Source organism: Lissotriton helveticus, chromosome 5_1 (assembly GCF_964261635.1).
Source record: "Lissotriton helveticus chromosome 5_1, aLisHel1.1, whole genome shotgun sequence".
Taxonomy (NCBI): Eukaryota; Metazoa; Chordata; class Amphibia; order Caudata; family Salamandridae; genus Lissotriton; species Lissotriton helveticus.
The window spans coordinates 80,559,260-80,586,927 of NC_136065.1; the positions used below are offsets into that span (position 1 = coordinate 80,559,260).

A 27,668-nucleotide genomic window follows, 5' to 3' on the forward strand; every position below is an offset into this window, starting at 1 on the left:
TTACCAGCAATTTGGAATGCCTCTGAATGAGTAATACATGACGGCCACAGGTGCAATGCTCCCGGCCATTGGTAATAGTATTAATAATGCGTCTCTCCAAAGCTGCATGAGTAATACATGACAACCATAAGTGCAATGCTCCTGCCCATGGTAATAATATTAATAATACGTCTTTCCAAAGCTGTATGAGTAATACATGACAGCTATAGGTGCAATGCCCCCGGCCCATGGTAATAATATTAATAATACATCCCTCGAAAGCTGCATGAGTAATACATGAGAGCCACGGGTGCAATACCCCCGGCCCTTGGTAATCATATTAATACATCTCTCCGAAGCATCATGATTTATCACTCAAATAACAGCTTTAAATATATTTTAGAAATCAATTTTTCCTCAAAAGATCAGTTCATGAGTTCTGAAACTAAATACATATTCATCTCAAATACAGGCTTCAGAATTCTAGTACACATATATTAATTCAACCAAGCAAAAACGTCTAATTTCGAAGCTTGGGCTACACACGAGAGCTACTTGCAGGAAGCTGGAGAGATACCAATATCTCACAAGCTCCTCATTGGAGAAGCCGGGTCTATTCCAATCAGAAGTCAGTAGAGTTACTGCCTTAGTGGGTGGTAGCAAGCAGAGGGCCACTATCATCAGATAAACCAAACGCATAGGACCCCTTGAAGGTCATCAACAGATCGTCCTTGATGACAAAAAAGGTTCATCAACATGTCAGGAGTCACTTTCCTGTAATTACAAGAGAGGTTAAATCAAAAGGCCATGGGAGAGCATCCTAAAATGAGTCGTGAGGTCATATCAACGGGTCCGGGTCCATCATTCCAGCAGGGGGCAAGAGTGGTCCTCTCTTGTAAGAAGGATGAGCCTCCCTTGGACTGTGGGTCTAACTGGTCCCATTTCATTTCTCTTCACTGATGCAAAACTATGGGCCAAACTTTATCTACATTGGTGGTGGTGGGCTTGATTCCCAAATTGGTCACCAAGGGAAGCATAGGTTTATTATCTATAATTTTCCTAGAAGCAGAAATGGCATTTGAGCATTTGTTTAGACTAACTGCTGAATTACATGTGTGTACGAACCAGAGAGGGATGCTCTCTTTCACTCTAGAAGGGATCCTCTCTGTCACCCTCAGAGGGATGCTCTCTGTCACCCTCTGAGGGATGCTCTCTGTCACCCTCCGAGGGATGCTCTCTGTCACCCTCAGAGGGATGCTCTCTGTCCCCCTCCGAGGGATGCTCTCTGTCCCCCTCCGAGGGATGCTCTCTGTCCCCCTCCGAGGGATGCTCTCTGTCACCCTGGGAGGGATGCTCTCTGTCACCCTGGGAAGGATGCTCTCTGTCCCCCTCCGAGGGATGCTCTCTGTCCCCCTCCGAGGGATGCTCTCTGTCCCCCTCTGAGGGATGCTCTCTGTCGCCCTCCGAGGGATGCTCTCTGTCGCCTTCTGAGGGATGCTCTCTGTCACCCTCCGAGGGATGCTCTCTGTCCCCCTTCGAGGGATGCTCTCTGTCGCCCTCCCTAGGGATGCTCTCTGTCGCCCTCCGAGGGATGCTCTCTGTCGCCCTCCGAGGGATGCTCTCGGTCAACCTTGGATGGATGTCCTGGATAATCTCTGTCACCATCATCTAGTGCCCTTTACATGTAGCTACCACTCGGGAAGCTTCTTGGCTGTAAACTAATCAAACTATTTGAGCAGAGCATCACTGTTAAAGTGACAGCGTATGACCACAATAAGGAGATTTATACCTCTAATCCTATCCCAAGCCATATTGTTGAGGAATTTGGTTGCTGTTCAGGGTGTCAAGATAATACAGTCATAAATCAAATGTATTTTGCTGGCGGGCAGCAAGTTGCGGGCATTAATTTTGCACACTCTGTAATATAACCAAGGGTTACCCGTCATAATAAATTGTCCCTATTCTTCAAACTAAAGAGTTTTCTGTGGCAATCTCTATCTTTATCTGTGGTGACAAAAAACAAAGTGAGCTGCCATTACCTATTTCAGATTCCTAGTTATATAGCTGTTCACCCTAACAATCAGTTTGGTGACCACCTACATCAGGAGAAAAGTAACCGCATTAGAACAGAAATGTTTTCAAATTTCTTAGAAAAGGAGAAATTTGGTTTCTTTCCAATTCTCTCAGGTGTTGTCACTCATTAAGCTTTCCATTTCTATCTAACTTTTAACACATTTTGCTCCTTGGTATTCATATATTATTTACTGTCACTGGAATTGCTTGATGTGTTGCATTCTCCCAATAGATAAAATACATAAATAATTTGTATATAGATGGGTTATTAACTTGTATATCACACTGTAAACGGTCACTGTACATTTCACAGTTTGTATATTGAGTTGGGCTCACAGCATCAAGTGGGACAATGTAAATTATCCATCTCTGTACATTGTGTGTGGCTCAGAGTGCATGGGGTCACTGTGCATTGACCCTGCCAGGAGTTCATATGTGTTCCGCTCATACATTTAATAATGCACACAAAATATGAATATTTCACTTCCTTCTTCTGTTTTATTTCCCAAACAGTATCTCACCTTCAGGAGTTCCCACGCCGGTGCCTCACACTTCTTTTCTATCTCCGTTATCAGGGCCTTGAGAGAGGCGATTTGATTGGACAGTTTGGTGATATTTGCATTTTCTACCATGGTGATTTTCTTCTCCATCTCCTCCAGACTTCTGTGCAGTGCTTGCTCATTTTCGTTCAGAAGCTGCCGCAGCTTTTCAAACTCAGATTCAATTTTATTCTTCTCAGTTCTTAGCTTGTTCTGTCAGAAGCAAAGAAAAGTTGTTTAGATATTAAAAAGCTTTCTACAAGCCATCATTAGAGTCTAAGTTCAGGAGGAGGATGTTAGGGCTGAGAGTTCCTTCAAAAATCAGACCACTAATGTGCTTTTCCTAATTTCGGAACTGCAATCTCTTACTACCTTCCCTTCTATCGTCTTCCATCCTTCTTACATTCCTGCCCTCCCCCTTCCCTCAGACATCTCATGAATTATAGAGAGGTCAGAATATGTGCAGCTGCAGACAAGCCTGATCCATGGAGAGAGTGCAAGGAAGAAAACCCACTGCAGGCAGAGACACTCGATTCAAGGAGCAAGTGCAAGTAAGAGAACCCACTGCAGGCAGAGACGCTCGATCCATGGAGCGAGTGCAAGGAAGAGAACCCACTGCAGGCAGAGACGCTCGATCCATGGAGCGAGTGCAAGAAAGAGAACCCACTGCAGGCAGAGACGCTCGATCCATGGAGCGAGTGCAAGGAAGAGAACCCACTGCAGGCTGGGATGCTCGGTCCATGGAGTGAGTGCAAGGAAGAGAACCCACTGCAGGCAGAGACGCTCGATCCATGGAGCGAGTGCAAGGAAGAGAACCCACTGCAGGCAGAGACGCTCGATCCATGAGCGAGTGGAAGGAAGAGAACACACTGCAGGCAGGGACGCTTGATCCAAGGAGCGAGTGCAAGGAAGAGAACCCACTGCAGGCAGGGACGCTCGATTAATGGAACGAGTGCAAGGAAGAGAATCCACTGCAGGCAGAGATGCTTGATCCATGGAGCGAGTGCAAGGAAGAGAACCTACTGGGGGCAGGGACGCTCGATCCATGAAGCGAGTGCAAAGGAACAGAACGCCCTCAGGCAGATACAGTCAAACACCCAGAGACAGGCTGAAGTCAAAAGATGATGTAAAAGAAGTGGTGCCATGAAGTTTCAGCCCTTTGGGATGGAAGACACAAGATTTGGGGAGTGCGGACTGCCCCTGTCCTGCCAGCACAATGAATGTGTTTGCCCAGAAGGAGGCGTTGAGGGGATGTCCTACAATGGCCCTCATTCAGAGTGAAGGGGAATTTCACGTTCAAAATCATAAATAATGTACGTGCATTCTGTTACAAAATGCAGAATTACCAGATAAATCAATGTTTCTGAAGGTAATTCAGCGGTTTCTGTAGAAGATGAGTGAGGAGATTGGTTAGACATCTTGTCCTATTCTAAGATAAGAGGCTGTGAGTTATCAGGTGAGGTATGTCACACTGCAGCTTAGATCAGGAGCCTGTGTGTTCAATTCAATTAAATTTTCTTTATTCGGATACAAATATCCATAAAAGCACAGTTCAAACACCATCAACAGTAATACAATTCTTTGTTAAAAAGCACGGTACATAGAAGCTTTGGTTAAAAGGAACTTCGATATAAAAAGACTACAATTGTGTACAACATTAAAAAGGTCATAATATAAGACAAAACTATCATAATAAAAATGTTCAAGTTGATAAGCAGATAACGGCGTTAAAATGTTAGCACATTAAAAGGGAGATGGACAGACATGTAGCAGCAACATCATGTTGAAATAAAGTGCAATTGGTTATTAACAATATTAGCAGCATAGCTTAAGTGCAATTACATTTTTAGGCTTTTAAGATTATCCGGCCTACAAGTAGCCCTTTAATTGGTATTCAACTAAGAAGATAGAAGTAACTGCATACAAAAGAACAATTCTATGTGTTCGAGTGCCCTTAATACATTCAAGATTGCTCACAGAAATACGTGAGCGGACTGCCGCTCTCAAAAACGAGCTGACACGGAAAATCAGATTGTCACTTTCAAGTCTAAGTATCTCAAGGTGCGCTGTTCTGTAATCAATATTAGCAAATGCCTTAAAATACGGAATCAAGTATTGTTTTGTGTACTCTCCGTAAAAGTTACAGAAAAATTACTACCGTTTGATTGCTGCCGGTGCCACACGGGCAGGGCATTTGCTCAAGATTGATGTTAAATCCCAAAGGGAAGCAAAGTGAGTATTTTAAAGTGCCATCCCTAAGGCGAAAAATCAGGTTCCTCCCCAACGTCCAATACTCTTCAGAAGGTATTTAGATGGCATATGCGTTTGAAGGCTATTTAACTCCAGGAGGGACATATACCTACCGACTGAAGGTTTCAGGCGCTCTGAGGCATGTGTTTCGATGTTATAAGATTCATACAATGCTCCCATGAGGACTCTTTTATTCATATCCTCTAGTGCTAATGGGTTTAAGAAGATATGTTCAAGGTTCACGCTGGTTAGGCTTTTTCTAACAGCGAAAAGCCAGGGTATGGATCCTCCCTTGTCGCAATTAAGGCAGTCTACAATGATCTCCCTTGTTAAAGTTGCTGATGGGTTAGCCAGATTTTTAGCCAAAATATAGCTGGGCGTGACCTGATAAAATCGTCTATATAATACAATTTGAGTTCCTTATGACCTACATAATTTGGGGAGGAAAGTTGCGCCCCTAGAAGTTTCCTGCAAAATCTATTTTCCTCTCTTTAGATCCCACTGCAATTTATAAAACCAAAGACTTCAGCGCCATATGTGGCGGTGGGGATACACTGCGGTTTGTAGATCTTTAATAAGGGTAAAACTACCTCTGCCGGTTTTGGTTGAGGGAGACTTAGAATAGAGTTAGTTGCTTTTAAAAACGTACTTCTACTATGGGCAGCATGGGGTGCCCAAGATCCAGTGTCAGAAAATACTAAACTCAAATAGGGAAAAGTGCGAGTGCGTAGTAGGCGTTCATGACCTGAGGTTACTGAATTGATGCAGTGTTTTTTTGGGCCACAAGTCAGTCAATCAATCAATAATCCTTTATTCGGTATGTTAAAAAACACCAAAAAAGTTCATATTTACACAATTAAAAAGGCACCATAACAAATACAATTCATAAACATCACATGCCCACTGCAGAATAAAGTAAGAAAGCACGAAATTCAGTCAGCACAACCCTCTTGTGTTCCTCAGCCTTAAAGCAACCTTGATAAAATTCATAACACAAGTCAGCGAGAGGGGGTCATTAGCCCTTTGCAAGAATAGTAGAGCAACCTTAGCTTGTCGAAACTTGGCCTGTTTCAAAATACCTACTAAAAATCTACGCCTAGGTAATACATAAAATGGACATAATAATACAAAATGAAGGGAGTCCTGCCGATTGTCGCAGCTGCAGGCGCCCTTCTGCTCAACAGTTAGAGTAAAACCTGGTGGGTCAGCCAGTAGGTGGTGTAAAAGGTTGAGCCTAAAACGGGTGATTAAAAATCTGTCCTCTGCGTTAGGCATAAGAGCGAGATAAGGTTCCATGCCCTCCCCTATTTGGACCAGGCTATGCGCGCAGACTGTGGGTTTGCCTCCTTCCAATGCTGCCCTACGTGAGGCTACCTCCTCCAGGAATATTCGCTTAACTCTGGATTTGTCTTGGGGGACGATTTCCACTCGGTTTGTAAAGAGATCCTCACAGCCAATTCTTTCAAAGGAATTTTTTACGTACATTAGCCATGGGATTCTCATTCCCTTGTCCCTACCCAGACAGTCTCTAATAATTTGCCTACTCAGGTCAGCCTCAACATTTGTCCAGATCTTTAGCGAGGCCATTAGGTGTCTAACCTTAACCAGGTCCTCAATATAGGGCCTGCCCAGTTCCTCATGTATGAACGATCAGGGCCGAAGTACTTTTGGGGTTTGGAGTACCTTCCTCAAATATTTGTTCTCCTCCACCTGTAGTTGCTGCATGTTGACAAAACCCAAAACTTCGGAGCCATAGGTCGCTTTAGAGCCACATACTGAGCTATACAAATTCATAATTTGTTCTGGTGACCACCTCCCCAGCCTCCGCCCATAGTTCATTATGGCCCCAGTCGAGGCCACTAATGTGGAACATCGCTCACCAATTAATGTTTTAAATTTAACAAACCATCAAATAACAGGCCAAGATAAGTAAAGGTTTGTACCTGTCCTATTTTGTCTGCACATATCTTATAGGAGAACTTCTTACATGGTTTAGTACCAGCCAACATAACAAAGGACTTAGAAAGATTGGCTGATAAATCTAGGGTGTCCATAAACCTAACAAACCCGTCTATCAGACACTGAAGTCCCTTGGGGGTGCGGGCTAGCAGTACCGCGTCATCCGCGTACAACAGCACCGGATCGGGTCGAGTACCTACTCTTGGGGAATCCACCTTTAGTTTACTTAATGCCTGGTCTAAGTTATTTATATATAGCGTGAACAAAAAGGGGGCCAGGATGCATCCCTGTCTAACCCCACTATTGCTGGGAAAATATTCTGTAGTGCCCTCTTCCAGATTAAACCGCACATTGGCAGAGGTATTCCAGTGCAATGCTCTCAGGATGTTTACCAGACCCTGATCTACTCCTAGCCTAATCATCAGGGTCCATAACTTTTCTCTGTTTACGTGGTCAAAAGCTGCGGTAAGGTCCATGAACCCTAAGTATACCGCTTCGTTACTGGCTATAGTGTACTTGGCCACCAACAGATAGAGGTTCAAACACTGGTCTGTCGTTGATCTCCCTGATCTAAATCCGTACTGGACGTCAGTAATTATTCGATTTTCTTCCGCCCAGTCTGTAAGGCGCATTAAGATCACTCTGCCCAGAATTTTGGCTGTCACATCTATCAATGAGATAGGTCGGTAGCACTGTGGTTTGTCCCTGTTCCCCTTCTTGAAAATAGGGATTATTGTAGCAGACGACCATGATCGCGGTAGGCCAGTTGCAACAGGCACGTTTATCACCCTTGTAAGAATAGGAGCCCATAACTCCACATTACTAAGGAAAAGGTCCGGTGGTATGCCATCTGGGCCCGGAGCTTTGTTTCGTGATAGGCCCTGGATGGCCACTGTAATTTCTCCCAGAGAAAATTCTACAGAGGAAACCCACTGACCACCCCCCCCTGTATTAGAATTGTTCTCCTCTGAGTGATTGTACAAGCCTTTAAAGTGGTTGTACCATTGTTCGGGCAAGATCGTAGTGCCAATTTCTGGGGTGTTATTGTCCTGGAAACACGGTTTATTTATTGTTTTCCAGAAAGCAGTCATGTCTCTTCTCTCTGCTGCATCCCTTAAGTCTTCCCAGGCTTGGAGTTGAAGGGAGGTCTTCCTGATTTTACTCGCCTTTTTATAGGCGCTCCTACACTGTGCAATTCTGATCTTGTCCCGGGGATGGCTTTTGAGGCTGATTTTTAAATCCCTCTGTGCTTGGGAACAGTCTTTATCGAACCATCTCGGGACAGTGTGTACCCTCCCAGGAGTGGTGGACTTTAACACGCCGTCTATCAGGTGGGCCACTTCCTCGAATGCCCTCACAAGAGACGGCCCCTCCACCGACAGGTCTAGACACTCCCCGATAGGTTCTTTCCTAGTTTCTATTAGGGTTTTATAGAAGGCCTCCCCATTAACTTTAGACCATCTCAGACGTCTTCCCTGGTCCGTTACCTTCTCGATACTGCCTTCCATCTCTCCCCTCCTAACTTTCCTAAGGGGCAAATTCCTTATCTCGAGTACTAGGGGGTTGTGGTCACTAAATGTGTTCCACCCGATCTCAACCCTTATTAACCAGTCCTTGAATAAACTTGATACCATGATGAAGTCTATGTACGAGCTACATCCCCTACCTTTAAAGGTTGGAGTGACAGCGCCATCCCTACCAATAGTGACCAAATCGATAGTATGTTCTAGGGTATGGCTTTTTAATACATTGCCTATTTCCAAGTCTTCATTTGTGTGCTCGAGATGCGGACCTTCCTCAATCGGGCAGCTAGACCATTCTTCATTAGGGGGAAATAAAGTCGGGCATAAGTGGCAGTTAAAATCGCCGGCTAATACTACAAACGGGGCCACTGCCCCATGCCTCCTAACTAACTCAATACTAAGGTTGCTGTCTACTTCTTGGATTATTGATTCTTTTCCCTTAGTTACGGCAGCATTATACAGATTGATCAGTATCATGTTCAGCCCGTTTCTAGCGAACCCAAAAGCCTGCATATTGTTAGAGATCCAATTTAAGTTAGTCCACACTCCCTCCATGTGTAAATCAACAAATATGGAAAGTCCACCCATGGCTCTCCATGACCCTGATTTCTGAGCGGGCTCAGAGAAACGTTTATACCCAGCTGGATAGAAGGGACTACAATCTACTGACCAAGTCTCCTGCAAACTAATTATCTGGAACCTTGTGATGTATTGCCTCCGTTCTTGGTTATCAAACTTGGCTGACAAACCGGCTATGTTCCAGGATACTAATTTGAGCCCACCTTGCATGTAACTTTCTGTGGGCTGCGGTGTAACAGAGATATTAACAGTTGGTCTCTCACCATTTAGATCAACAGTGGGTCTTCCAAAACCTGGTACGGTATTTGTTCTGTGAGATGACGAAGAGGATTATCTACTTCCAATACGTCCTCACTCCCTAGTGTCACAGGCAAAGACCCAAGCGGGGGTCCTAGGACGCTAGTGTGGACAGGGGGGCTCAGTTATTGGGGGCACTTCTACCATTGTTCGTAAATCCCGGGAATCATTCTTGTGCGTAGACTGTAAGCCCCAACCCAAATCATCTTCAACCCTGGAGGACTCAGTCAGTGCTAGGTAGGGGCGATAGGGGTGGGGTCTGATGGTTGATGGTAGGACCTCCCTCTTCCCCTAGAACCTTCTTGGAGTGACCTCTGATAGGCATTAGTCAATCCAGTCCCTCTAAAAACATCAAGGGTTCAAAACTGTTTCTTAAAATCAATGCACCCGGGTTATCTAAGGGGGCACTGTGCATTAAAGGGCGTGGTCCCATCCCATCGTCAGGGGTATCCCTTCTTCCTGTGTACGCGGGGCCTTGATTATAACTCCGGGTTCCCCTCCAGTAAAAGTAACCCAAGGGCAGGGGTATTATATTGCTTGGGTGGGTTACCAGTCCACCTCCTAAGATGTGGGTGACTAATCTACAGTCTCTAAAATTGACCACCACACAATTACCAATAATATCCTTTTTCCTGCGCCCCAGCCAACTCACTCTCCGCACATGCAAGATTTCCCCCGGTTCGTTCCCTGGCAGCGGCCTATGCTTATTTAGCCAGAACATAGTCTTGTTCCTTAGTACTTCATGAGATTCAGTATGTTCTGGCTTCAGTTCTGGCACTCCCGCAAGTATAACCACATATGGGGCTGCCTCAGGGGGGTAAGTTTATACTAGGTGGTTGGTTAATAGTCGCCTTAGGGGATAACCCTTTTGGGTGACCCAGAGGTGGAGCTTCAGAGGTAGTTTGCTTGTGGGTTGGGGCTTGTATATTAGAAGTTAGCGGGGCAGTGGGCGCCTTACCTATACTGGGAGTGCTTCTAGATGGGGCACCGCTATTGAGCACTTGTGTAGTGGTGATAGACGGGACAGTGATTATTTTCCCTATACACGGGGTACTTCTGTTGGGAAAACCGCCGGTACTTGGTTGTTGGATAGATGTGGATAATGGTAAATCCATGGCAGTGGTGGTTTGCACGACGGGGGCCTTTGTAATTGGCTACAGTAGTAGGAGGTAGATTGCCACCCTGAGTCCACCCCCTGGTTTTCACTAGGGTTACTATTTTGTCCAACCTACTCACTATTAGTTTCATTTGGATGTTAACCACTTGCTCGAAGTGGGACTGTAAGTCTACAATAAGTTGGGACACCCAGATAGGGGGTACTTGCAATTGCGTAACATGCCCAACTTGCTCCCCTACCACATTTGTTACTACATTCGGCGCAGGCATCGTTTTGCACTTCTTGGACCTAGGTTTTCTAAGACTAACCCCCTTTTTCTTTCTGGTAGATGCCTTTTTCCCAGCTTTGGTGTTCACAGAATCAACATTGCTCACCCTCTGGGCACATGGAATTGCCACAGATGGCGAGACTAATAAACTGTGTGGAGAATTAACCGTATTATCATTGTCAGATTCTTGGGTCGTTGCAGTCAGGTCGGTTTTTGGGGTTAGTGATAGGCGTCTTTCCGTTCGCTCTATTTCATTAGAAACCACCCCAATCGCCCTTTGCAACATTCGGTCAATTGCAGTGGGCTGTATAGTTGTGGGTGGGAGAGCTCTTTTTTGTTTGGTCACCGAGCTGGGATTAGGTGAGATATTATGACATCTTTTGGCTGATCTTGTTTGCACAGTACTGGCCATTATATTGCACGGCCAACACTTTTAATCCCAGGTTCAAAGGTACTATCACAGTACAAGTCCCCAAAATTGTTCTGTGACTTGGATGCAATCAACCCTGGTAACCAAAGTCTCGTGCCACCCGGCTTCCCCCCCCCCCCCCCCACAAATTGTATTTAATAAGAAACAATGTAATGGCGACTTCGCCTAGTCACTCACAGTCCAAGGCACCATCTCTTGTATCAGCAATCAGGGGGTCAGCACCAGCAGGATTCAACACTCCCTCAAGGATCAGTACATGAAAGGGCAGAGGCCCAACCCAGCCTCGGTCTGCCCCGGATGGCCACAGACAGCCCCGCCCTTGTCCCGGGCTTCTCCCGGGCGCCGACCGCGCGCGTCCTGCGTTGCGTGGGGCGGGAGCGCTTTAGTGCTGCAGGGCGTCGCTGCTATCGCGTCAGTAGGCCTGCGCCGAGCAGGGGATTCTGGGGGCTGTAGTTTTCAAAAGCTGTTCCCCTCACGGCGTCGGAATGCCTCGCTCTCCGGTCTGCTCCCTCCGCTTCTCTGAGCAAAAGGAAAGCCGTTCCCCTCACGGCTGCCGAAACAAATGACACCCCTGGTGAGCGCGTCCCACGTTGCATGGGGCGGGAGCGCTTTAGTGCTGCAGGGCGTCGCTGCTATCGCGTCAGTAGGCCTGCGCCGAACAGGGGATTCTGGGGGCTGTAGTTTTCAAAAGCTGTTCCTCGCACGGTGTCGGAATGCCTCGCTCTCCGGTCTGCTCCCTCTGCTTCTGTGAGCAAAAGGAAAGCCGTTCCCCTCACGGCTGGCGAAACGACTGACACCCCAGGTGAGCGCGTCCACAAGTCATTATAAAGGATTTCTCAAAATGTGTGCAGAGGTCTAGGTCTGCCATAAAGGACACGAAACCCCCAACTAAAGTGCATAATGCATTCGGAGTGCGGCCCTTAAGGACCACATCATCCGCATATAAGAGCATTATGTAATTTGTTTATGTGAAGCATGAATCGGAGAGGGGCCAGTACACATCCCTGTCTGACCCCTCTAACAATAATGATGTCCCCTGAGACCTCCCCATCATTACTGATCCTTACCCGCGCCTTCAAGTCCCTGTGCAAATGTGCCAAAAAGTAAACCAGAGTCTCGTCCAACTCGTAGTTTAAAAGGACCGACCACACGCGTGACCGGTTGACAAAATCGAACGCGGAGGTAAGCTCCATGAAGACCAAATAAATAGGTGACTTCTGTGCTATCGTATACTTGCCAATAATAAGATTTAAATTAAGACACTGTTCGATTGTTCCCAGTTTGCTTCTAAAACCCAGCTGGCACCGATTTCGAATTTGTTCCTTTTTGGACCATGTCCTAATTTTGTTAAACACGACCCTCCCTAGGATTTTTAAGGTGTTGTCAATCAGAGAGATCGGTCTATAGCAGCTAGGATTAGATTAATCTCCTTTTTTAAAAATAGGCACGATAATGCTGGTAGACAAGGTGCTTGGAATAAAGGTGTTTGTTAAGTTGTTAAAAACATTACATAAAAGGGTTGCCCAGAAGTCCGGTTCATGTTTAATAAGATCAAAAGAAAGCCCGTCCGGCCCTGGGGCTTTATTGCCTACGCTTTGGTGTGTGGCATCCTCAACGTCTGACACAGATATAAAAACCCTAGTGACAGAAGGACTAATTGACGTGCTCATAGTCTTGGGCAGGGCTGTGTAAATCCTAGCAAAATGTGCTTCCCTTGCTTCACTGGTTATGTTGCAGCTTAGGGGAGTAAGGGTGAGGCCCAAGGATCTCATAGTTTAACTGCTGCCCAGAAACGGTTTCCGTCATTAAGTGTAGCGGCACAGGCTAGGTTGACCCAACGTTCTTTTAAAAGCTTGTCTTTTCGTAGCCTGGCTGCTTCTTTGTAACAAGATTGTAATAATCTAACGAGAGTTACATCCCTGGATGTAGCCACTGATGCTACACGCAGTTCTCTATTTGCTCGCGAGCAGGTGCTATTGAACCATCTAGGTTTCTCACTGGTGTTTAACGCTGGTCTAGAGATCATTTGTTTGATACCAGCGCATAGGCTACTAAATGTCTCAATAATCTCTAGGTTAGGATCACTAATTGTGAAAACAAGTTTCAATGAGCAGTGGGTGTAATTTTATCATATTGGCAAATAGAGCTTTATTATCAATGCTCTTCCAAATTACTCTTATTTTGTCAGTTGAGGCCACTAAATTATTTGCCCCGTGCTCTTTAACACGACTGGGTCTGGGAGAGAATCTGATTGTTGTTAAAATTGGATTATGGTCACCCTGCGTGGTACACAAGACCTCTGCCTTTACTAAAAGGTCCTCCAATGAGGCTGATATGAAAAGGTAATCGATTGTAGAGAAACAACCCCTATAAGTGGGTATTAGGCAATTTTTGTTTTGATGTATGTCAGCTATTTGCATCACGTTAATTAAATTGCAAATTGATAGGTGATATAGTAGTTCCATCGCTCTTTTATATGGAGGCTCAGAAGCCAAGGAAATAGGAGTTGGGCCGTTGTCCTTAGAGTCTAGCGTTAAAATCACCACCCAGACAAAATCCAGCCAATTTGTCATACACCTTCTGATTTTGGAAATTAACAATAAATTCAAACAAATTAATAAATTAATATTTGGTAATGTTACCAAATCGTTATTATAAAAGATGATAACACAAATTGACCCCCTTGTGTGTAAATCATTGCTTGGAAGTTATCGTTATTTGTCCCAAGAGACTTTATGCTCCCGCCTGCGAGGATATTGATCCAGGTTGAGAGTCCACCTCACGGACGGCCTGCTTTAGGGCTAGGTACAGTACTGTTAAGGCATACAAAGCCTCCTAAGAATAGTTCCTTCGTACAACATGTTTCTTGGAACATTAGGATGTCGTATTTGTTGACTATATTGACCTCGTCTTTAGAGTGTAGCTTAGAGGCTAGCCCGGCAACGATCCCAACTAAGCACATGTAGATTTGAATCGTCTGGTTCAGGGGTAGCATCGACGAGAAGGTCTGGGGAGAGTCCATTGATAACAGATGCAGCAGGTGGACAACGGGAAGACGGTCAATCCAGGCTTTCTAAGCTAGACAGAGCAGAGAACCTGTTATGCATGGTGTGAGGGGTGATAACAAAAGCATTCGGTTCCAGGGTTGGTTTATAGAAAAAACCTAAGGACAACGACCAAATGAGGGTTGGAAAATTGTTATTGAATTCCTGTACTGACAGTAACAGTTTTACCAGTGGGGGTTGTCTAAAGTTATTAACGATGCAGTCCCCTTTAATATTCTTCTGTGAGGGTCCTACCCAGCCCACCCTGCGCCCATTAATATCTCACTGACATTTGCCAACCGTAGGCCTTTATGTTTAAGTAGCCAGTCGGCGCTTTTATTCCGGAGTTGGTCCCAAGTCTCGGTTTGGTTTTTCCTCAAAGAGGGAACGCCTGCTAAGACTCGGACATAGGGGCATGCTGCAGGTGGTAAGTTGAGAACATCAATCCTTCTCTCTAAGGACGACCCCATGTCATGGTTGTCTGAGATGAAGGTGGCACTCGGGGAGTTGGATTGCAAGGGGCCAGAGTTGTGGGGTTGTGGGTAACAAAAGGGTTAGCTGAAGAGGTGTTGTAATATAAACAATTGCTGTTATTAGTCCACATGGTGCGTGTTAAAGGATTCTCACTGGGGATAGATTTGATGAGTAAGCTATCTTTTGGTTTGCCGCACATTACACTAGCATTATTGGAAAGAAAGGGTATGGGATTTGCAATTTGCTGTTGCGTATTTGTGTTCGCTACGCTAGAGGACTTTGTATTCTGAACCCCCCTGGTTTTGCTTGGGACTTTGGGTATACTTATATGTGTATTTGATTTATTTATCAAAGCCTCCAAGTGATTTAAGCGTTTCAAAAGGGCATAAAAAATTTTATCCACCAAGTTTGTCATACGTTCATAAACTGAGTCCACTATGGTGTCAATTGAGATGTCACGGGGTCTAATGCGAGTCATCGGGGCTATTGTATGCTCAGTTTGTGTATGAATAGAGTGGGTTACGGCTTCTGATGAGGTCAGATTGATGGTGGTATCAATTGTAGTGTTGGTGGGCTCCGTGTTTACTATGATCGCCGGGGCAGCCGTGCCTTGTATCCATGAGCTCCGGGTTGTGCGTTGTGGTTTTAAGCGAGGTGGTGGTTTCCTCTTAGGACTGATATGTTTCGCCAAAGTTCTTTTTCTTTTAGCCCCTGTGGTTTTGGGGTCTGGGGAGACGTCTTTATTTGGGACAATGTCTTTTGCGTGGGTCGAAGCTTGACTATCTGTAAGGCCTACATTGACCTTGTTACCCTCATTGTTTGCCAGCTCGTAACCGCCTTTCTGAGTTGGTGACTGTCTGATGGTGTTAACAATTACGTTTGGTGTCAGGGGAGGGCCAGTGCGAACCTCCTGCTCCTCTTCTTCCATCAAGGTAGGTTGGTGTGTCAACAGTCCCAAAGATAGTCGCCTTTCTGTTAACTCGATCTCTGTTGAAACAATGCTGACTGCTCTTTCTAACATACTGTCCATGGTGGTGGTAGTGGTGAGACGGGAGCCTGGTGTGGTGGTGTGTTTCCCCATATCACAGTATCTGATTAGCACTCACCTAACTCCCGCAACACTGCAACTTCGGCAGCATCACTCGGGGGGATGGCCCGGCCTGGCCTCTGACGGGCGTTGACCGGCCCGCCCTTGATCCGGGATTTGCCCGGGCATGCCCGCGCGTATCCCACGATGCGCGAGGCCGCCGGTGTTCTTATTGCGCCTCCGGGCGCGGGAAGTGGTCGCAGGGGTGCCTGGGACTTGCAGTCCCCTTTCGCGCTGTTTCAGCTGTTCCCCTCACGGCGCCGCGATCGGCTATGGCGGAGCTGGGGAATCTCAAGCCGTTTCCCTCACGGTGCCTAGATTCCTCGGGCTTCCCAGGCTGCAGGAGGCCGCCGGTGTTCTTATCGCGCCTCCGGGGGCGGGAAGTGGTTGCTGGGGTGCCTGGGACTTGAAGTCCCCTTTCGCGCTATTTCGGCTGTTCCCCTCATGGCGCCGCGATCGGCTAAGGCGGTGCTGGTGACTCTCGAGCCGTTTCCCTCACAGCATCTGGATTCCTCGGGTTCCCTGTGTGTTATCAAGTGAGGTATGTCACACTGTGGCTTAGAACAGGAGCCTGTGTGTTATCAGGTGAGGCCGCCTCGTCCCAGTAGGAATAGGAGATTTTCAGCAGTGGAGAGCGGTGTTTTTCTCTTGCATCATCAAAAATGACTGGAGTCAGACTTTTTGTGGAGTCGGGTATGTCTCCACTGCTGGTAGGGGGTTGTGCTCCTGTGATGCAACACCAGTCCTGGTAGTGCTGTGCTCTTGTATTGTGTCACTAGTCCTGGCAGGGGTTGCACCTCTTAGCTCTCTCCTTGGTAGAGGTTTGTGTCCTTGTATCACCAGTGTTAATAAGGAATGCGTTCCTGTGTTGTGCAAAACTGTAATGTTATAGCTCCCTGAAGCCCAGAACAGTACCTGTTTGGTGACCAGGAAAGGCGTGCCAAGCATGCCCTCATAACCGAGATGACACTACTTCTCTTGTCCTGGGTTAGCGAGCTAAAGTGGTGGTGGCAGCGTATTAAGTTTATTGGCTCATTACTTATGACCAGACCTCTTTCTTGTGTCCGATGAAAGAACAGTCTACTGTGCTGCTTTGGTGTGAGCGCCAGACCCTTGCACTAACCTTCCGTGTGCATGCCTAGTACATGTAGGTACGGTGGATGTGCCGCACATGTGTGGTAATAGGAATCTCCAGGCCCAACTCATGAGGTCGCACACTGTCTCTCACACACTGCAGACTTAACCTAAACCTTGTTGCTAGGTACGCATACACACCCGATCATGATCAGACCTGCGCACAAGATTGATAATCGTCACATATGAATGGTAAATTACAGACAGTTGTTTTTGTTAATGTTAACAATGCTCATGGTGATATATTTGCACAATTAATATGATCTTGAGTTCCCGTTGGGACATTGACATTGAACCACAATTCTTTAGTATGTGTAATGCTGTTATTATATCCTTGTACCCCATCAATGTTTTATGTATACCTGTATGAAAGATATTATGTACACTCACTATTGTCAAGGATCTATGTACAAACCTCTGAAAAATCAATAAATAATATATTTTTTTAAATGTGCACTAGTCATCCTGGGACATTTCAGTCAGTTATGGCCTATCCCTGTGAGAGGTCTAATGAAGGCATAAAAATGACACGTCAACCTATTGACGATTAATGAGACTGTTGCAGGAAATCCTTGCAGCGAGGATTGAGCAAAACAGAGAATGCCCAAGGTCAGTGGCTGATGCTCAGCTGTGCCCATGTAATCTCTAGAATTAGAAATGCATATGTCCTGAAGAAGGGAATGTATATGTCCCGAAACGTGTTAAGATTAGAGGGCATTTGGCTTAATGAACTATTCGTGGCTTAAAACTCATCTACACAATGTTGGAGCTCCCATGCTTGCTTTATCACTTAGATGAACTCTGTTGGATTTTCTGTGGTTTGATGATGTATATACAATACCGTAGCAGGATTACATTGCTAAAACCATGGTTTAGGAAGGTGCTTACACTAGGCTCGCTCAGTCTGATGGATGGAGAGATAACTCCAGATCCATACGTACACACATCCACAGAGGTACACACTCATACAGATGCACGCATTAATTTGCAGGCACACACAAACCTTGTACAAACTCACAGATGGATATCTTCAGTTCATGCTTGCACAGAGTCATAGACACACATCCATACATATATACTCGCACACAGATGCACATAAAATCTCACGGATTTATAACTCCAGACTTATGCAAACACATCACAAACTCACAGATGCACACATGTATTTGCACACTCACAAATGCCACCAGACCTTGTGATATACAAACACATAGGCAGGCATTCACTTACGTAGGTACAAACTCACAGCCAATAATTCCAGACTGAAGCATACACAACCCTCAAACACGCATGCATAAAGATTAGGACATGTATTTGTATACTCTGTGGCTCAAACTCTATATATTAATATGCAGACACACACAAGCAGTAATCCATGGCCACAAAAACAGAGAGATATAGGGATGCGCAGACATGCATGTACTCCCAAAGATAACTCCAGGGCCATCAATACATGAACACATACTTAGACACGTACACATAAGCCTGAACATGCACACACACAGATATGCACACACACATGCTGGTACGTACTCACAGCCAGATAATGCCACATCACTGCACACATACTCTAACACACACCTTGTGAGTATGCAAGAACTACCTTAAGGTCAGAAGAGTAATACTTGATTTCATGTTTTTTTAGGATGCGCCCTTGGCCGATTTCAGCTTCAATATCCATGTACAATGACTCCTGTCAGTATATTTATTTGGTTGGGACCACGACCCAGTCTGTAGTGTGACTCATCCGCCTCTGTGTGTCTTGAACTTTAAGAGGCCACACAAAGACATGGGCACAGACATATACAGACACAGCGCTCACTGCAGCCACTCACCCTCATGGTTTTATATTGTTCCTCCTCCTTGAGTCTGGACTCCAGAAAATATCCCTCCTGTTTCTTCAGGACAAGCAGCCACTCTTGAAGCTTCACCTGTAGGGATGAGAGGGCGAGAAATAAGTGTAGATCTGTAGAGTGTGGTCTTAATTACAAAAGAGTCACTGCAGTACCTGCCACACGTACCCAGACTGTACGTACCAGTCATACATTAGTATTGGATGTACCAGCCACACATCAGGGTTGTGAGCACCAGACCCAAGTATCACAGACATTGATGTCCCTTTTTTGACCTGTTCTTGCCAAGAAGGATCAGAATCCCTGGTCCATGGGAACAAGCTTCATCACTGGCACTTACTGCGACTTGACATTGTGCACACTTTATGCCTAAAGCATGTAAACAGATAGACTTGACACTAAAGAAGAAACGTTGTCCTAGAGACATTATCAAACATTCCAAAACAACACAGAACCAAGTGGAAATATCTAAACAAACGCGTCTTATAAGTGCAATAACCGTGGATGCAGCCCTGACACAGCCACACTCCAAGTAGTCGACAACACCCTCCTCCTCAACGACAAGAACGACCCCTGACCTCCTGGACCTCTCTGCGGCCTTCGACACAGGCGACCAGCTGGCCCCGATCAACGCACAAACAACACGATGGGATTCTGAGACACTATCTTGAAATGGATCACATCCAACCTCACTAACTGGCTCCAGTTCATGCAAATAGGTTCCACAAGATCACAGAAATGCCCTGTCTACAGCAGAGTACTTCAGGGCTCCTTCCTTTCTCTCATCATCTTTAACCTCTACATGGGATCTCTGGATCCATCCTTCCAGACAGCAGCATCAAGATCCATCAATATGCAGATGATGCCCAACTCTACCTTAAATATCCTCACCCAACGACATCCGCAAACCCTGCCCTGATCACAGCCAGTCTTGGATGTCAACTAATGTCATAAAGTTAAACCCCCAAAGACTGAACTATTCCTGTTTGCCACCAGCTCAGACCAGCCACAGACTTAAGCCTGGGTCTCCAACGTAAACCCATCGGTCTTTACCCCCCCTGCCCCCCCCTCGACACCGACCTCTCATTCAAGCAACACACTGAATGAATGACAAAGAATGCCAAGAACGCTTGATTCCAATGTCCTCTCTTGAAGAGGTTGTTTCCCCTGGAAGATGACCTCAGAACAAACGTACAAGGCCTCTCCCATGGGGGTGGGGACAAGGCCCTGGTCAACGGTCTCCCCAACACCACCCGAGCACCCCTGAAAGGCAGCAACATGACGGGAAGAACCCAGGGCGGACCAGAGAGTTGATCCGGCAAGCAGGTGAAGTGCACGGTGCAAAATATATTGATTGTTAAAAGCCTCAAGGAGATCACACAATGAAAAGGAGCTTAAACGCGTTCCCACGGGTTGCCCAGAAAAGCCCACTCTGTATTGGTATCAAAAAGGCTAAAACAAGCGGCGCGGGGCTTCTTTTCTGCGTCCGGTGGACTGCCTGTGAGGAGGGAGAGGCAGGGGGGCTTGTCCTGATCACCCAGAGCCCAGCCCAGTGCTCCGCACCTTGAGGTGAGGAGGTCCCAAGACCAGGCGCCTGTGATCACAGCCCCCCCGACGGTCATTCATCCTGTGAGGGGTCCCCAAAGCCAGCGAGCTTCAAGCAAACCTACAGGAGATCTTCGCTCTGTGCCCAATGATGATGTAAGTCTAGCGCCTGGACCCTGCACCTCTTTGTGTCTGATGAACCCTGCACTGCTGGGGAGTCACCTGCACCAATGCCCTGGTGACCCTGTGCGCTTTACAATGGATTGCGGCACCTCTTCTGCTGTGTATATGTCTATGTGAGCCGGTGCGCCACACCCTGCATTGTCGCGTCAAGTCTTCTGACACCGACAACTCACACTGCAGTGTTACACGGAATGAGTATAATGTAAGATCCCAAAACACCCACACACATCCCTTCTGATCCTCTGCAGCCGCCTCTGTGGCTCACAGTATACGGCCTCTGATCCCAGCGCTCTGACAAACACACTTTGTGCTCTTTTGCAGGTTCCTATAAAGCCCTCATGGAGTGGATTCACTTACAGTCCCTAAACACCAACAAACATACCTTGTATTTTTCAGCAGCCTTCTCTAAGGAAACACATCACCCCTAAATATACATTGCATCCTCTTAGACTTAACAAGTTTATTCAACTGTGAATCGTGATCGTCCACAGACTGCCTTGTGCTCCTCTGCAGAATGTACATACTGCCTTCACTTGTGAATCTTGAACACCCACACATATACCTTGTGCTCCTCTGCAGCTTCTTCCTAGTACGTACAGAACGTCTTATCTTGTGAATCGTGAACACCCACATACACTCCTTGCACAGACTTCTCTTTGGGGCCCAGGGGTGCATTATGATCCATAAACACCCACACACACACCCTATGCTCTTCAGCAGCCTCCTCTGTGGACTCTCGGGTGCCTTTTGATTCCCTGAACACCCACAGACACACCGTGTTCTCTTCAGCAGCCTCCCAAGGGCATACACAGGGAGGGCGAGCAGATGACTCCATGCCATCGGGACAAACATTCCAATTTCTGTACTTTTGATTTAACATATCAGTGCATTCTGGGAGTTGTAGTCTTGGTTCATTTTACTGGACCCTATTGCTTCAGCACACCAGATGAAAATGATATGTAAAAGCAAAATCCAGGAATGGAAATGTGTTGTCCCAGTGGCATGGAGCCATCTGGCCACCTTATAGAAATGGTGACTTGTGATCTCTGAACACTCTCACACACAGACACATCTTATAATCTTCGACTGCCCCTTGGTGTGGCTCACCAAGCGACTTTGGGATCCCTGAACAGTGAACACCCACAGACGTACCTTGTGCTCCTCTGCAGCCTCCTCTACAGGACTTGCTGAGTGAGTTTTATGCTCCTTGTAGCATCGTGCTACAAATAATCACACACTCTGATTGCATTATACTGGAGCTTTATTTAGTACATCTTACTCATGCCCTGTCCCTACTCTAACTAATTTCCCCTCGCTCCGGCTCCTCCTCTTCCTGCCCTCCCCTGTCTCCACCCACAACCACTAGTCTGCTAACTTCACAACATCTCCCCCTTTTGTAACAAAACAAATGAAAACTCTGACTTCTTAGTCCATTTCTGCAATAAGTCTTCTGGGTGGACGGGTATCCCGATGAGGTCGTGGCGACTTGACACTCGGACCAATGCTGTTCGGTGTTTCATCGACAGGACTAATGTTCTCGCAATCATCTGTCCGTGGTTCAGCCGAACCAGGAATGGCTATTTCACTGGATGCAGTTTCAGTGGTGTCTTGTGATAGTTTCTTGAAGTGTGAAATGTTTCTGGTGATTCGCCGCTGCTCCGATTCAGCAGTCAACATAGTTCCTTTCCGTTTTGTGATTACTAACGGTTCATCCTTGAAAGGGCAGTCAGTCTTCCTCTGCTGCTCTTGTCTGACAAGTACCTGGTCCCCTTCATGTAACGAGAGTGACCTTGCTCTCCTCCGTCGATCTGCGTATGACTTCATCTTGTCTTTTCGGTGTTTGTCAGTCACCATCATCTTTTGATGTTCTCGAGCAGGTGACACTGATGGTCGTAAGGCCCCTTCCCACGTTGGAATGCGGTTCCGCATGGGACGTCCCAGCATGAGAGTCGCTGGGCATTGCCCTGTGGTTGCATGAGGGGTTGTTCGGTAGGCTCGGAGGACCTCATTGAGGGCTACTTGTAAGTCCTTTCCCTCCGCCGTTGCATGCTGAAAAGTCTTTTTAAGCGTGGCCATGAATCTTTCGATTGTTCCATTGGCCTGTGGCCAGAGGGGCGTAATCTTACGGTGGTGGAAATCTAGATGTTTTGCAAACGCTGCAAAGTCTTGTCCATTGAATGGGGGCCCATTGTCCGTCTTCACTTTAGAGGGAACTCCCCAAGCCGCAAAGACTTCATCAAGCACCTTGAGAGTGCTCGCGGCATTAGTTGATGGTACAAAGTGTGCAAAGGGATATCTGGAATGTTCATCAATGATGGCCAACACATATTTGCCTGATGACAGAGGTCCATAGAAATCAATGGCAATCTCTTGCCACACTCCCGATGGAAGAGGGGTCATGTTCAATGGTGCTGGAGGATCATTTTTGTTTGTGAGCTGACAGAGATGACAATCCTTCAAAGTGGCTTCCACCATTTGGTCAAGGTATGGAAACCATACTCGCTCTCTCAGTGCGCGCTTGGTTGATACAATACCCCGATGCCCTTCATGAGCAAGTGCAACTACTCCTTGTCTCAGTTTAGCAGGGATCACGATTCGCTGGTCTCTCAGCAGTATGCCATCAGTGGTGGCAGACAGTTCACTGCAGACATGTTGGAAAGCTTGCATTTCCTGTTTGAGGAGTGGGTCAGTCTCTTCATCCTTGGAGTCGTGTCTCCACCTGTTATGTCGAATTCGGCGTAGGACCTTCTGTAGTACAATGTCTTGGGACGTACTCTCTCGGATGGTGTCCATTGGAAGGGCAGGAGGGAGAGCTTGGTCAGTCACAAAGTGTATGTATTCTTCCGCAATGGAGGGATTAGAGACTGACGATGCAAGTGGATGTCTAGACATGTAGTCAGCCGGGTTTTCTGACTTCCCCGGCTTGTGGACGATGGTAAATGTGTATTCCTGTAACCTTAGGCCCCACCTCTCAATTCTTGGGGGCATTTTGGATCGGGGTTTTCCGTAAATGGTGACAAGGGCTTGGTGGTCTGTAATTAAAGTGAAGTGTTTACCATATATGAAAACATGAAAATGTTCACATGCCCACACTACGGCAAGACTTTCTTTCTCGGGCTGCGAGTATGCCCTCTCTGGGTCAGTTAGGCTGCGACTCGCGTATGCAATGATTCGACGTTGATCTGACTCGTTGTCATACTGTGCCAGGATGGCTCCAAGCCCAACGGGGCTGGCGTCCACAGTTATTTCCGTTTTCCGTTGTGGATTGAAGTATGACAAGTGATCTGCAGTTGCCACCGCCTTCTTGATTTCTCTGAAGGATTTCTCACATTGGGGAGTCCATTCAAACGGTTGACCCTGTTTGGTCAAGATGCGGAGGGGGTGGCTGATCGTCGCATAGTCCCGGATATACCGAGCACAGTAACTGGCCATCCCGAGGAATGACCGTAGCTCATTGACGCCCTGGGGACTCTTGGTGTTGTTCAGCGTCCCAATTTTGTCTGGGTCAGGTTTCATGCCAGCACCGGAGAAGATATGACCAAAGAATTTTAATGTGTCTTGATGAAATTCACATTTGTCTCTGTTCAGGGTCAGGTTTGCTTCTAGTAGTGCGTGACAGACACGATTGAGTGCAATGTCATGTTCTCGTAGATCAGAGCCATATACAAGGATGTCATCACTATAGTTGAGCGTATTGGGAATGTTCTGGATGACTTGTCTAATGGCTTCTTGAAATATCTCAGCTGCTGAAGACACTCCAAAGCTGAGCCTCTTATATCTAAACAACCCAAGATGAGTTGCAAATGTGGTGATGTATCTGGATTTTGCCTCTAGTTCTAGTTGATGGTATCCCTTATTTAAGTCCAATTTGGAGAACACCTTCGCCCCGTTGAGAGCTGAGATCATGTCGCTCAAGTGTGGTCCTGGGTGTCTCTCTCTTTCAATTGCAGTGTTGGGCAAACGCATGTCTACACAGAGTCTGACTTTGTTGGCGGTGCCCTTTTTGGGGACAATAACTACTGGAGATACCCACGGTGTTGGGCCCTCGGTGCGCTCGATGATGTCAGCGGCTAACAGGTCTTGGAGTTCCTCTTCCACCGCAGTCTGTAGATGGAATGGCACCCTTCGTGGATGCTGAGCAACGGGCTTGACTTGTTCGTTGATGTGCAGCCGCACTTGACAGTCTTTTAACTTGCCTAGCCCTTGAAATAGTCTGGGGAACTGACGGGTCACGTCTTGATTTCCACTGACCTTGAAAAGAATTTCCACTAGGTGAAGGCGTTCTGCTGTCGGTAAGCTCAACAGACAGTCTGCTTCAGGGCCTTTGATAACGTGGATGACTGCCGAAATGGTTGTGTCTTCATGTTTAAGGGTTGTCGAGAACTTCCCCAGGCAAGGAAGTGGCTTCTTGGCCATCCATGTGAAGACTCTGACGGGTGCGAATGACAGAGGGGGACGCGGACTCATTCTTTCGTATTCAGTGACTGGAATATAGTTCAGAGACGCACCTGAGTCTAGTACAAATTTGGTGTCGTGATTGCCAACCTTGATGTCCAGCCTCGGATATGTTTTGAGCTGATCTGGGTCCGCAGCTAAGTTCAAATATTCAATAGTATATACAGAGTCTCTGGATGACGGCCTGGACTCCTTGGACTGTGATCTCCGGTCCCACCTGGACCGACGTGACTCCCTGCTGGAGTGTGACGACCCTGACGACAGCTCAGTTTGGTCTTGAACCGCTCGTGCATGGTATCTTCGGCTGTCAGATCGGGACATTCTTGAGGTACCTCCTCGTGGCTCAGGCTGAACTGTCCTGTTGGTTCCACCTCTTCTCTCTTTGTGGTATTCCCCACACATCGCTTCAAAATGATTGGTTCTGCCGCATTTCTGACCCATGGCAGGGCAGCTATCCACATGGGGGTAATCATACCCACACCGAAAACACTTCCTTATATTTTCAGATCTTCTTTCTTTCTTCCACGGTTCTCGCCGCTGATGTCGTGATTGTTCTTGACGAGATGACGGGCGTGACCTCCACTGCTTGTCTCTCGAGCTTCTTCGCTGGTCACTTCTGGCGTGCACACGTCGCACTAACTCGCGACTCCCTTTGTGCCCTGTTTCGATGGCAGCTGCATGCTCCTCCGCTTGATCAAAGATCCGTGTCATCTCCTCGATCTCATCTAGTGTATGTTCTTTCCTCAGCAACCGTCTCCTCAGTTGGTCGGAGTGACAACCATCAATTATTTGTGATTTTACTGCAGCATCAGTAGAGAAGTTATCAAATGCGCAATGCTTGGCTAGTCTCCTCAGTCGCATCATGAAAGCACTCATCGGTTCTTCCTTCCCTTGACGTGCTGAGTGGAAGGTGTGTCGTTCATAGTCGACGTTCTTTTTGTGAAGGAACCTTTTATTTAGAGCGTCACACACTTTGTCATATGTATCTGCCTCTGTGGCAGGAAGGTCCTTAATTATCTTGACGATCTCTCGCCCCGCCAAGTTACGCAGGGCAATCAACTTCTTTTTGTCCTCAGTCACCTCCGATCCCTCGATATAATCTTCAAATTCTTCGAACCATTCCTGCCATTTGGGGCCCATTGTTCCCCCAGTGGTCACTTTGAGGGGTTCGGGCGCTCGCAGGTGTGACCCGCCTGGAACCGTAGGCTTGACATCTGCCGCCTGGCGATCGTCATCAGACATCGTTGCAGTGTCCGTTTATGTTTCTATCACGCTCACTTGGACTCGCCAATGCTTGTTTATTTCAGGTATCAATGTTTGTTTGATTCGGGTATCAATGCTTGTTTCCTTTCCTTGGTGCCTGACGTCAAAATGGCAGCCTTTACTCTGCACAGGGTTGTCCTTCCCAGATGCCTGACTTCAAAATGGCCGCCGTCACTGCAGGCACACACGAGGCTGGCTCTCCAGGCTCATTCATTCAGGGGCACTCAGGACTCATCGGCGGTCGGCTTCTGGGGCAGTCCACGCCAGGATTCACTCTTCCACAGCCACCATGGACATTTGGTGAGATCGGGGTGGGCTCCCAGCTCACCTCCGCAGTTCCCGATCTCTCTCTCGCCGACAACCTGCTAAGCCTCACGCATCGGGCGTGAGATTCTCCAATGCTGGGACTCCTCGAGCTCTGCTCTGAGCTCAGTTTCTGTTGCGTTCGTTGGCGCCTGCCAGCGGATCCTTCAGGGGCACTCCCCTTTACTTTGAGCACCTCTCCTTCACTGTGGGGCGCAGGGCAGAGCCGGGGTGGGCACCCAACTTCTGTTGCAGTCGAGGCACATCAAATTACACCCATCAAGCGTGAGTCCCGTTTTGGCGCGAGTGCGCGTTTCTTTTCTGCCGACGCTCTGGCGCTCGTTTTCCGGTTCCTTTGGACCTCAGGCGATCCCCTGGCTCTGGGGAGAGGGTCACTCACTGCTGGCCTTTTTTCCTTTGGGCGGTAGCACAGCTCCACACAGCAGCGTTCTCCTTCTTAAGACGCCGCTCAGGACAGGGTGCTCTTGCTAGGGTTCTGGGGCACTGGACATGCCGATCCCACCCTCGTCGCCAGTTGTAGCATCGTGCTACAAATAATCACACACTCTGATTGCATTATACTGGAGCTTTATTTAGTACATCTTACTCATGCCCTGTCCCTACTCTAACTAACTTCCCCTCGCTCCGGCTCCTCCTCTTCCTGCCCTCCCCTGTCTCCACCCACAACCACTAGTCTGCTAACTTCACAACACTCCTTGGACTCCCGGCAGACCCAGCATATCATCCTCTGATCCTCTGCACAGAACAGCCTCAGTTCCTCGTCATGTTTCTCACACAGATTCTCCTCCGGGGGCTTCACTGGAGGCAGATGAAGCTGTTTTGCAATTTCCACCATGTTCTTCAGTTGTCTGCTGGGTCGGAGGTTTTTCTCAGAAGATATTTCCCTGCACTGTGGACAGGGGAAGTTTCCATCTCTTCCCTCCCAACTCTGGGTGATGCAGGAGCGGCAGAAGTTGTGTCCACACTCTATGGACACAGGATCCTTAAAATATTCCAGACAGATGGAACAAGTGGCCTCTTCCCTGAGGCTCCCGAGCTGAGCTGCTGCCGCCATGATACAGAAATGCAGGAAGTGAAGGTAAGTTTCAGTTTCTCTCTTTGTGAAGTGGATGTGTCTGTGCGTCTGTCCTTCTCTGTGTGCAGTGGACGTGTCTGTGCGTCTGCCCCTCTCTGTGTGCAGTGGGTGTGTCTGTGCGTCTGTCCCTCTCTGTGTGCGCTGGGACTTCCGGATTCCTGTTACAGTCACAGAGCAGAACTGACTCCTCTGCTGCCTGGGCTCTGCCTCGAGGTTT

General features: G+C 47.2%; 1 protein-coding gene across 1 annotated transcript in view; it reads right to left on the reverse strand.

Moving 5' to 3' along the window:
• The window catches only part of LOC144754165 (E3 ubiquitin-protein ligase TRIM39-like), a 78,136-nt gene extending 50,706 nt beyond the window's left edge, over positions 1–27,430 (reverse strand). The window contains exons 1-4 of the mRNA XM_078641747.1: positions 27,059–27,430; positions 21,487–21,537; positions 18,589–18,684; positions 2,574–2,804 (exon numbers count right to left, since the gene is read on the reverse strand). Coding sequence (XP_078497873.1) covers positions 2,574–2,804; positions 18,589–18,684; positions 21,487–21,537; positions 27,059–27,430 — 750 coding nt within the window. The remainder of the gene's footprint in view (positions 1–2,573; positions 2,805–18,588; positions 18,685–21,486; positions 21,538–27,058) is intronic.
• Positions 27,431–27,668: the final 238 nt, after the last annotated feature.